Raw genomic sequence first — 12931 nt, forward strand, 5'->3', positions numbered from 1 at the left:
TATTCTCAACACAAAAAATGTTCCTCAAAAACATACATACACAAACATACACAAAAATAATCAAGAAAAAAAAGAAACCAAATCATGGCAAAAATCTCACTACAAAATGACTGTATTCTAGAGGAAGAAAGAAGAAAGTATATGAAATTAGCTGGAGCTTGTTCTCCTGAAGGACATCACAAGAAGTTTATAAGGGCTATTTAATTCTATTCAACAAATATTTATTTGTAATGCATTTATTTCATGCTGTCTTTTTTACACTGATATACACAATGGTTACAAAGACAAAAATCACAACATTCTCTTCCCTCAAGAAGCTTACATTCTAGTGAAAGTGAAGGGGGAGAACTATAAAGTGAACTGTAAAATTGTATACAAAGTGTATAAATTTGTGGGAGTAAGAACAAGATAGGGCCAAGGTAGGAGCCTGCCCCTGACTTAAAACTTGAAGGAAGCTCAGAATTCTAAAGACAACTAGGTGGTGCAGTTGATAAAGCACTAAACCTGAGATCAGAAGTCCTAAGTTAAATCTGGTCTCAGATACTTACTAGCTAGCTGTGAGTCCCTGGCCAAGTCACTTAACCCTGTTTGCCTCAGGTTCCTCATCTTTAAAATGAGCTGGAGAAGGAAACAGCAACTCCAGTATCTTTGCCAAGAAAACCCCAAATGGCATAATAAATAGGCAGACATGACTGAAATGACTAAACAACAACAAACAGAATTCTGAGAAACTGGAAAGAAGGGAATGTATTCCATGCATGGAGGACAGCCTGAGCAAAGACATGAAACCGGAAATAAAATGTAGGAACGCAGGTGGGCTAGAACCTAGTATAAAGGAGAATAATGTATAAAGCTGGAAAGGAAATGCTAAAGATACCAAATAATAAATATAAAAACATTCTTTGCCCTGAATAAATTAGTGATATTCTAATTTCTAGAGGTCATTCTAAAATACAAGAAGTAAATTTATGTGGTACAAATTGATATTACATCTGGAATAACCCAATTATACAGACTAACTAAATTGAAAGACTCATTTAGTTTTTTAAATTATTAGAAAAGAATGGGAAAAGAAAGGATATTTTCTTCACAATACTTTTTACCCTGACACCTATGGCAAAAAGTCATATGTTTTTAACGTACATTTTGTCCATAGTGAAATGTAGTTTAAAAGTGTTTATCTTTCAAAAGAATTTTTTTAGTATTTTTTAATTATATTTTTCTCCAATTACATGTAGATACAATTTCTATTACTCATTTTCTGGCACTTTGCAATCCACTTTTTCTCCCACCCTCCATCCCTCCCCAAATTCCTCTCCAAGAGAGCAGGTAACATGATACAGGTTATATGTGAGATATATATTTCCATGATTGTCATATTGGAAAACAAGACAAATGTCACTTATAAAGGAAATAAAGTGAAAAGTGGTATGCTTCAGTCTGCATTCTGCCTAAGGTAGTGGATAGTCTTTTTCATCATGAGTCCCCCGGAGTTGTTTTGGATTGTTGACAATAAAGTCATTCATAGTTGATCATCACATTCTATTGCTATTCCTGTGTACAATGTTCTCCCAGTCCTGCTCACTTTGTTTTTTTGGTCTTTTTTTTAAATTTAAACATTTATTAATATTCATTTTTAACATGGTTACATGATTCATGCTCCTACTTTCCCCTTCACCCCCCGCACTCCCCCCACCCATGGCCGATGCACATTTCCACTGGTTTTGTCATGTGTCCTTGATCAAGACCTATTTCCAAATTGTTGGTAGTTGCATTGGTGTGGTAGTTTCGAGTCTACACCCTCAGTCATGTCCACCCCGACCCATGCGTTCAAGCAGTTGCTTTTCTTATATGTTTCCTCTCCTGCAGTTCTTCCTCTGAATGTGGTAGCATCTTTACCATACATCCCTCAGAGCTGTCCTGTGTCATTGCTTTCTGCTGGTACAGGAGCCCATTACATTCGATTTTACCGCAGTATATCAGTCTCTGTGTACAATGTTCTTCTGGCTCTGCTCTTTTCACTCTGCATCACTTCCTGGAGGTCTCTCCAGTTCGCCTGGAACTCCTCCAGTTTATTATTCCTTTTAGCACAATAGTATTCCATCACCTGCATATACCACAGTTTATTCAGCCATTCCCCAATTGAAGGACATACCCTCATTTTCCAGTTTGTTGCCACCACAAAAAGCGCAGCTATAAATATTTTCGTACAAGTCTGTTTATCTATGATCTCTTTGGGGTACAAACCCAACAATGGTATGGCTGGATCAAAGGGCAGACATTCCTTTATAGCCCTTTGGGTATAGTTCCAAATTGCTATCCAGAATGGTTAGATCAGTTCACAACTCCACCAGCAATGCATTAATGTCCCAATTTTGCCACATCCCCTCCAACATTCATTACTTTCCCCTTCTTTCATTTTAGCCAATCTGCTAGGTGTGAGGTGATACCTCAGAGTTGTTTTGATTTGCATTTCTCTAATTATTAGAGAACACTTTCTCATGTGCTTATTGATACTTTTGATTTCTTTACCTGAAAATTGCCTATTCATGTCTCTTGCCCATTTATCAATTGGAGAATGGCTTGATTTTTTTATACAATTGCTTTAACTCCTTGTATATTTGAGTAATTAGACCCCTGTCAGAGTTTTTTGTTATAAAGATTTTTTTCCCAATTTGTTGTTTCCCTTCTGATTTTGACTACATTGTTTTTGTTTGTACAAAAGCTTTTTAGTTTAATATAATCAAAACCATTTAATTTACATTTTGTAATTTTCTCTAACTCTTGCTTGGTTTTAAAGTCTTTCCTTTCCCAGAGATCTGACAAGTATACTATTCTGTGTTCACTTAACTTATTTATAGTTTCCCTCTTTATATTCAAGTCATTCACCCATTCTGAATTTATCTTGGTGTAGGGTGTGAGATGTTGATCTAAACCTAATCTCTCCCATATTGTTTTCCAAATTTCACTGCTCACTTTGTTTTGCATCACTTCATGTAAATCTTTCCAGGTTTTTTGTGATCATATTATTTGTCATTTCTTATGGAACAATAGTATCCCATTACAATCATATATAACTTATTCAGCCATTTCCCCAACTGATGGACGATGCTTCTGTTTCCCATTCTTTGCCACTACAAAAAGACTTGCTAAAAATCTTTTTGTACATGTAAGAAGAGTTTTTCAAAAACACAGGATCACTGAACCAAGTCTAGGTAATGAAGATATCAAGGAAAATGTATAGCTCTCTCTGACCCAGTAACTTCACTGTTAGAAATACCCAAGAGTTTAATCAATAACAAGCATTCAGAGACTTTTATAGCATTATTTGTAACTTGTAAAGACTGGCAAAAACTACATGCCCAACAATAGGAGAGATTATTTAAAGTTCATATCATAAAGTTTATTGTGGGAAGCCGTTCTATGTATTAAAGCCTTTGGAGAAATAGGATCAAATTTAGGGCCTGTTATCTGGATTCCCTACGTGACCAATCCAGGCTGAGGCAGTCTTTGTGTTTGGTCCTGGTCACCTGAGCCCCAAAAGGCTCTGGTACCAGCAGGTAGGTTAAATCCAAAATCAACTTGATCCCTCCAAGAAGGCTATGAGGAGTCATTTAGAGAAACAGAGTCTGTAACAGATATTTTATCTGGATCCCATTACAAAATCATCGGCAAGTAAAACTGTGTGTATGATTTTCTGCACTGCATGTCAGGATGCAGACTGAATGGGCCATCTAAGATAAAAATCTGAGGCTCCTCTTTTGACTCAGTCTTTGATCCCCACCTTTTTTACAATTCTTATTGGAGAGCTTTGAAGTGGCAGACCAGCATCTACTGAGTTAATGACTCCTTTCCTAACAAATGTTAATTAGATAAGAGTGCATATTCAGATTAGAACTGGTTCCTTTAGGATTTGACTGGTGAGCATCTCCCTGGGATATTTCCTCTCCCGAAATTATCCCCTCCTGAATTGGGGTTTGGAATTTGACCATTTGTCTTTGCATCTGTATTCTTTAGATTTCAATGGATTATGCGTGACTTATTGCCCCTTACCAACTGTGACTTCTTTTTTGAAAAAGGTATATAATAAACTTCCATGCCCGCAGAATTCGGAACAGCATGGGCTAACCACTAGTCTAGTTGTTCTCATTTTCTTTCTCCTGCCTTAACCATCCTATGCCACCACGCCGCTCAGGATCCCAAAAAATCAGATAGAGGCATGGCTCCCTGTAGTTTATATCTTTTATCTCATTTTATCTTCACATAGAATAATAATTCACAAATAATAAATAAGAACATAAGTACTCTTCTAATTCCCATTTTAGTGATATGGAAACTGAAGCTGAGTGAAGGTGACATTCCCTGGGCTCACAGAGCTAGTGAGATAGTACTTGAATATAGGTGTTCCTGACTCCCAAACTGGCACCATATTCACTTGGACACTTCTGTGCCTACTACAATACAATTAAGAAGATCAAGTATGGGTAATATTAAGAATTCTAAATAAACCTTTATAAAATAATGCAAAGCAGGAAAAACAGAAGCAAAATAGAGAATTAACTAAAATTCACTTAAAATGTCATAAAATATTTAATGTTATTTATGACAAATTTTAAATCTTAAAAATAAGAAAAAAATTAATAGTAATGAAACAAAAATAGATGAGCATACTTTGCATTCAACTCTTGCCTCCTCCAGATCTGACTTCCAGTCTCTCTCCTTGGTCAACCATGTCTAAAGTGCTAAATCCAATGAGCTCTCCTTGTCTTTCTCCTTCTTGAGCTGACTATGGTTTCTGACACTGCTCAGGACCTCCTCATGGATATACTCTTCTTTCTCAGTTTGTGACACTACTCTCTCTTGGTCTAATCACTCCTCAATTTATTTTGCTGAATTATCTATATTCCACCCCCTATGTGTGGGTACTGTCCCCAACAAGGCTCTGTCCTGATTACTCCCAAATGTATCTCAAGTTCAACATATATAAAAAAGAATTCCCTATGTTATCCCTTAAACCTGCCTCTCCCTCTAGGTTGTTTCTTGAAGGTACCATCATGCTTCTAGTCACTCAAGATTCATAATGTTAGGGTTGCCCTTAACTCTTTCCTCTTCCTGACTCATCAGCCCCCAAACCAATCAGTTACCAAGTCTCACCATTCTACCACTGCAACATCTCTCATATTTATTCCCTTTTATTTTACTCAAATTCAGAAGGTCCTTATCTCTACTTGTTTGGACTATTACAATTGGGCTACTGCAAAAGACTCCCAACTTGCCTCAAGTATCTCCCATCACATATGTAAGTACTGTCTTCCCTGTTAAGAGTGTAATTTTGTAAATTAAATGGTTTTGATTATATTAAACTAAAAAGCTTTTGTACAAACAAAAACAATGTAGTCAAAATCAGAAGGGAAACAACAAATTGGGAAAAAATCTTTATAACAAAAAACTCTGACAGGGGTCTAATCACTCAAATATACAAGGAGTTAAAGCAATTGTATAAAAAATCAAGCCATTCCCCAATTGATAAATGGGCAAGAGACATGATTAGGCAATTTTCAGGTAAAGAAATCAAAAGTATCAAAAAGCACATGAGAAAGTGTTCTAAATCTCTAATAATTAGAGAAATGCAAATCAAAACAACTCTGAGGTATCACCTCACACCTAGAAAGAAGGGGAAAGTAATGAATGTTGGAGGGGATGTGGCAAAATTGGGACATTGATGCATTGCTGGTGGAGTTGTGAAATAATCCGGCCATTCTGGCTGGCAATTTGGAACTATGCCCAAAGGGCTATAAAAGACTGCCTGCCCTTTGATCCAGCCATACCATTGCTGGGTTTGTACCCCAAAGAGATCATAGATAAACAGACTTGTACGAAAATATTTATAGCTGCGCTTTTTGTAGTGGCAAAAAACTGGAAAATGAGGGGATGTCCTTCAATTGGGGAATGGCTGAATAAACTGTGGTATATGCAGGTGATGGAATACTATTGTGCTAAAAGGAATAATAAACTGGAGGAATTCCATGCAAATTGGAGAGACCTCCAGGAAGTGATGCAGAGTGAAAGGAATAGAGCCAGAAGAACATTGTATACAGAGACTGATATACTATGGTAAAATCAAATGTAATGGGCTCCTGTACCAGCAGCACTGCAATGACACAAGACAGCTCTGAGGGATTTATGGTAAAGATGCTACCCACATTCAGAGGAAGGACTGCAGGAGAGGAAACATATAAGATAAACAATTGCTTGAATGCATGGGCTGAGGCGGACATGAATGGGAAATAGACCCTGAACAAGGACACATGGTACAACCAGTGGAAATGTGCGTTGGCCATGGGTGGGGGGAGAGCGGGGGGGTGAAGGGGAAAGTAGGGGCATAAAGTATGTAAACAGATTAAAAACGAATATTAATAAATGTCTAATAAAAAAAAAGAGTGTAATTTCACTAAGGGTAGGGCCTGTCGTTTTTATCTTTGTAACATCACTGCCTGCTACAGGGCCTGGTGCACAGGAGGCATTTAATAAGTTGATAACTGTTAGCTAATTTTACAGTGTAGGCCAGCCCTGGGTTATAGTAAAAAAATTCAATTGCTTCTCATTATAACCAAGTCTTTTCAGCTTCCCTAGGCTTGTTTTACCATTCCCTGTTCTGTGTAGCAAGAACTCCAAACAGTCTGATTCAGGTATCAGGCAAATGACACAGGAAAAACTATACATAGCAACTTCCCATACATCATTTCTATTACAAGAGGCTCAACTTTTCTATCAAAAATGCAGCTGAGGAAATTATCCTATCACCAAGTTGAGGGAATAACAGCCAATCTTGCAAGTCTCTAAGTCTGTAAGACTATCTCCTACAAAGATCATTCATAAGTTATATTTCATCTTATGGGTTTAGGAAATACTTACTTTTGTGTGAGTACATTCTGTAGTTTTTTCACTGTGTAGAGATTCATCAGTGTTCGGTATATTTTTGACAAAGACCCCTATCTGAGTGCAGAATCCAACAGCCTCAGCTCCAGGTGGTGGTTCCCCTAGTCCAGTAAATTCCACAGAATAACCATAGTGTCTTGCTGCATCTAAAGCCCTGAAAGGAGACAAATTATCTCTTTAAGTTACATACTTTAATTGGTTCTAAAATTAGATCAAGTTATATTAGATTCTATAAGACTAATCAGAAGAAAATTGTACCTGAAACAGTTTCATTTTTCAAGTGAGCAAAGTTTTTAAAAGCTAAAGAGATATATGAACAAACATATGTGGTATAGATATTTTAAGACATGCTAATCAATTATACAATGCTTCAAAATGCAAATTTTTCAAAAATAATGCTTTACTATTCAATTTGGAGATCAGAGGCTAATAACATTGGGTTGATAGCTGAGTAGTGTTAACTATAAATCAATTCACACTAACAGAGGAGGAGATAGTGCCATAACAAAACAATACCTATCCACATTTTATATTTGTCTTTGAAATGCAACAGGTAACATAGGCTCACTCACTTAAGCAAACAGAAAGGCCTAAGAGTAGCCCTAAACAACATTATCCAAAAAGCCCAATTTCTCTTCAGTACTCCAACTTCTCCTTTCTTTGGCCTTCTGGTATAGTAGAAAATGATGGACTTGGGAGTAAAAAGGCATGGGTTTCATTCCTGGATCTCTTATTTACTAGCCATATAGCCAGAACAAGTTACTAAACCATTTGGAGCCTGAATCTTCAGATATCTGAAAATGAGGCTAATACTTATATGTCTCCCTCACAGTTGTTTTGAGGAAATAAGCTTTTAAGTGCTATGTAACTATAAGTTTTTGTTACTCCTATAGAACTTGTTATTCTTTATCCAGTCTTATCTAGCCCCAGAGACTCACCAGTATCTTCACATATTCTGTGTGTTCACTCTTTATCAGAGATTCCTCAGTAAAGAATTTTATAACAGTCATTCATTTCTTAGTATGAATAGAAGATTATATATTCCCTCTCTCTAAGAATTTACAGTTTAAATCATATTTCAAGTTGGTAAATAAAAGACTTTGTTCTGGCATCAGCTAATTCTTGTAGCTGGCAACATACTCCCTGACCAGACATCCCAAGGCAACCATAGACATGAATAAGAAAAAATCTGGCTTTCCTGAGGCATGTATCTAGAATATGAAAACAGGTCCATCAACTAAGAGCTAATATTCACTTAAGGCGAGCATCATTGGGACAAATGATGCTGCCAGAAAGAATTTAAGGAGTCCTACTAAAGAATAGGAAGTCCTAGGCAAGAAACTAAAGGCCTTAAAGTGATGATGTCAACACTGCTGCCAATTGAGGGTTGGGGCTTCTGAAGGAGAAGTTGGATATGGGAAGTAAAATCATTAATAGGCTGGTATATGAAACAGAGATTTGGAGTCTGGGATCATGGCTTAGATTACTGGAATCATGAACTTTTGGCCTGGGATAAACTACATCCAATTAAGGCTAGTAAAAAAATATGTAAGTAATAAAACTTACAAATCTGATCAAGAAAGCTTTGACCTGAAAATAAGGAAGAAAATTTCCCACAAAAATTTGATATCTGCCAAGTCAGATATCAAAAGGTACAACATAGGAAATATAGAGAAGAGAAGCACTTATTCACAGGAAATTATATCCAAGAAAGGTAGTACTAAAACCCACAGCCTCAAATGTTGGTATAAAAAAATCTCTAGAGTATGTACAATAAACAATGTGACATAGAGAACCTAATTCCAAGAAATTATAAGTTAAGTCTCATAAGAATTATTGTGACTAATAACAATAACATTCTCAAAATAGGTCCTATTCCAAAGCAACAAGCAAATACAATAATTTCCATCAGATATAGTTATCTTCCTCCCCGTCTATCTTCTACCCTTTCCCAGGGCTAATGTCTAGCTATCATTCTCCTGGCTAAAAAAGACTACAATGACTCCCTGGCTTTAGGATCAAATGTAAATGCTTCAACATGACATTTAAAACCTTCCACAAAATTATTTCAGTTTACCTTTCAAGACTTCATATTACGTCCTTTCATATATTCTATCTTTTTAGCTACTCCCCATACTTAGCATTCTCTGTTCAGCCCCTGTGTATTTGTCTAAACTGTCCCAAGCACAGACAGTACAATCTCTGGCTGTGTCTCTCTCCTCCTTCCTTATTTCTATCTTTTAAAATCCTTGCTTTCCTTCAAAATCCTTCTTGGCCTCCACCACCATGTTTCTTTCCTCAAATTAACTCATATTTTCCAACACATATGATATATATCCTTCTAATTGAAAATAAATACCTGGAGGGCATGGGCTCTTTTGTTTCTATCTCTGTAACACCTCCCCCCTCCAGAATCCAGCCCAAGGCCTTGCACATACTTTGATGGATCTATGATCTTATCAATGTAGGTGCCCCCTCTGACAGTGCAGATTCCAACCCATCAATATCTTCTCTTTCTTGAACAGGTCTTCCCATAAATCGACAGAGATTTACATTCTATGGGTCTGTCTAAATCTCAACATTGGGTACTAGACAAACTATTGGTTATCACTTACTATGGCCAGCCCACTTTCCTTTCTTGGTACATATTTCTTTGAGAATATGTAGTAGAACTAGAAGAACTGTGTAGTTCCTCATTGGCAACATGTTTCTCCACTGTCCTTCAGTTGACCTGAACCTTGAAATCTATGGAGACTGGGGCATGCTGCCATACTTGGTAGCCATATCACATCACCAGAATATTAGTGCTAAAAAGATGGGCCTTTTTTCCAGAGAAGTCATTAAAAGCACAGTGCAGTTTCTCCATATACAAGCCAGTCTATTTTCTTCTTCAGTTCTGTACTTTTAAAATATCTATCCAGGGGGGCAGCTTGGTAGCTCAGTGGATTGAGAGTCAGGCCTAGAGACGGGAGGTCCTAGGTTCAAATCTGACTTCAGATACTTCCCAGCTGTGTGACCCTGGGCAAGTCATTTGCCCCCCCCCCCCCCATTGCCCACCCTTACCACTTCCACCTATGAGCCAAGTTAAGGGTTTAAAAAACAAGCAAATAAATGAATGAATGAATGAATGAAGTGTCTATCCAGTATATATTCACATAAAAGGTCTAGCATAATGGGCTGTTAGTCGAAAAGCCTAACAGTCTAGATGACAGGAATTTTTTGTCTTATGGGATGTTCTTTGAAGTGGGGAATAAGGCTCGACTCTTGAGTTCTACTGGATCCCATTTAGGAAGAAAAGTTTGCAGTATTCCAGAGATTCACCTCATCATCCATAAACAGATTCTGTCAGAAATGTTGTCTACAACAGTGGTAAATGACATGCTCTTGCAAGCATATCACCCTGTTATTATTATAGAGTTTAACTGGACATTTAATATGCATACCCGAAAGAGTTATGATTTCTTCAAAAAAAACTGCAATTGATTGTGTATGTACTTAAGTTACTTCATTCAACAGCAAAATATCAATCAACAGGCATTTGTTAAGTAGTGTCCTATGCCAAGCGGAGAATACAAAAACTCTCTGTTGAGAGCCTCCCCCTACCAAATGACAAACCTAACTTAGTAGCTAATTCCTAGGAAAATTCCCAAGGCCCAGAAACTAATCAGCATTCTCGCTATCATAACTCAAACCAAAATGAGACTGGAAAACTGGCTCTTTCCCATTCTAAGCCCAGGACTCTATATACCACACCAGTGGCATAATCTGTCTGCAGGCTACAATACTCCTGAGTATAGACTGAACCAAATTAAGATGGGAGAAATGTGTCACAAAACAAATTAAAATACAGTAAAACATAGATAATACTACATTTTAAACTCAATTATGCAATGCAGAAGGATCTTGATATACAGTTTAGGGGCCCTCAAACTTCTATTTGAGTTTGATAACACTGTGCTATACTTCATACATTTAATAAATGTAAATAATTGAAATTTTTTAACTGAACCTGTAATTTCATTAATTATAAGGAACTCTTGATGAGAAAACTCCCTCTATCAAAGCAAACCAGCATCTAAAATGCTCTTAAAAATTGACCTGTGACACCATGAGGTCAATCACTTACCCAGGATCACATGACCAGTATGTGTGAGAGGGAAGCCTTGAATCCAGATCTGATTTCAAAGCCACTACACCACTGCTGTCTCAAGGGGAAAATGTGAAGAAATCCACGTACTGGAGGCATGGAAGAAAGAAGTTAAGGGAGAAATAGAAAGGCTATCATGGTGGAAATATATTAAAGAACAGCCCATAAAGCTTATGATTAGTTTCTGAATCTTAGATATTTTTATAGCAGTAATGGAGAGTAAGAATTATGCAGACATCTGCTGGCATGCACTATTAAAAGCAGAAGTAGCTGTTAAATATTAAATTGCCTAAATGATCACTTTTCAAAAAAAATACTTAAGTGACAGAGGATAAAGAGACTGCAATTTTGGACTTGCTTCTGATCTTGAAGGATTAGTTGCTAGATTATGTAGTTAAAGAGGTAGAACCCCAATGACAACTCTCTCATGAAGGTTTGTTACAGCTAAAAAGGGAGAAGCAGGCCTAGGCATTGTCTGTGGTACACTAAAAACAGATTTCAACATTTCAAAGAATAGGTAGGATCCCACTGTCTGCAGTTCTGCAGGGGAAGCTGACCCAAGATAGATGAATTAGTCCCTAAAGAATTCTCACAAGTTATCTCAATGATAAGCAAGATGGAAATAGGAAATTCATCAACTGAATTACAATTTATTTCCTAAAAGAGAAACAAAGGCCTGAAACTGATCATGAACTCAAAAATCCAGATCATGATTGCTAGGGCCCAGAATGAGGTAGGGTTATCAATGGATGTTGAGGACAAAAAAAAAATGGTTTTCCTCAATAAAGCTATATTTTCAAGAGGAAAAAAAAACCAAAAGAAGGTATGTGTCCACAGGAAGTAGGGAAGGAATGGAATGGCAAGATAAGAGAAGACAAAATTACTTAACTCTTATTTTTTATAGAGACCTCTCAAAAGTCTTCCATGATCCCTGGTGGCTGTGTGAATAGATATGGAAACACTTCTGGAGAAGTTTATGAAAGAATTTTAGAAAGCTGACTGAGACAGGTAAAATGGCATGGGGCTTCAAAGCCTTTTGACAGTTTTGGGAACCTTGAGAGTTCCTCTCCCCCATCTCAACATTATGATGGGGGAGGTACAAAAGCCACAATGCTGATAAAGCTACAAGAGGCTGGAAAAAGGGAATAGGAAAAGGGGTGACTTCTGATGTTTGTGGAGGTTTTTGCTGTTTGATGCTTCTTTGGTCCCACAGAATTTACTATAATACAAAGTAATGCTCCCATTTAGATCAGTCAGTATTTTTCACTTTAGTAGGAGCTCAGCACAAGTGGTTTTGAGTGGATGCTAACCCCAATGTGCCACAAACTAAATGAGAAAGCTTTCAAGGAGTTCACAATTGAAAGAAGGGCCCAGGGCTATATTACCCTCCTCAAAATGGCTTTCCTAAACTCTCTTCCTTAGGCCTTATAAATGATCCCTTGCTTTCTCTCAGGGGACTTCTATTTTAATGAAGAAATTGAAGCTATCTTAAGCTCCTTCTCCCTGCTCTCTACCTCCTTCTATATCATACATATTGTTTCTTCCTTTATTTGATAAAACAATGGGTTTTCTCCTAGTAAGGCTAAGCCTTCTAATTATATCCTAAATTCTCTTCATCTCTTCCAAGACTTTTCATCTTTAAGAATTCCCTATCTTTTTCCCAGCCAAATGCTTCAAAAGAGCCATCTACTCTTGTTGCCCTGATCTTTATCTTGGGCTCTTTCCTCAGTCTCTTGAAGTCTAGTCTGGCTTTTAACCTACCTAAAACTGCTTTCTCCAAAAGTACCACCGACCCTCTTAGTTGCCAAATTTGACAGCCTTTCCTCAGTTCTCAATGTTTCCAGT

The 12931-nt window shown here is 37.2% G+C and overlaps 1 protein-coding gene across 1 annotated transcript in view; it reads right to left on the reverse strand.

Moving 5' to 3' along the window:
• HENMT1 (HEN methyltransferase 1) overlaps positions 1-12931 on the reverse strand; it is a 36907-nt gene that overhangs the window by 690 nt on the left and 23286 nt on the right. Inside the window, exon 6 of the mRNA XM_044675917.1 lies at positions 6916-7093. Within this exon, the coding sequence (XP_044531852.1) occupies positions 6916-7093 (178 nt within the window). The remainder of the gene's footprint in view (positions 1-6915; positions 7094-12931) is intronic.

This window comes from Gracilinanus agilis, chromosome 4 (genome assembly GCF_016433145.1).
Source record: "Gracilinanus agilis isolate LMUSP501 chromosome 4, AgileGrace, whole genome shotgun sequence".
Taxonomy (NCBI): domain Eukaryota; kingdom Metazoa; phylum Chordata; class Mammalia; order Didelphimorphia; family Didelphidae; genus Gracilinanus; species Gracilinanus agilis.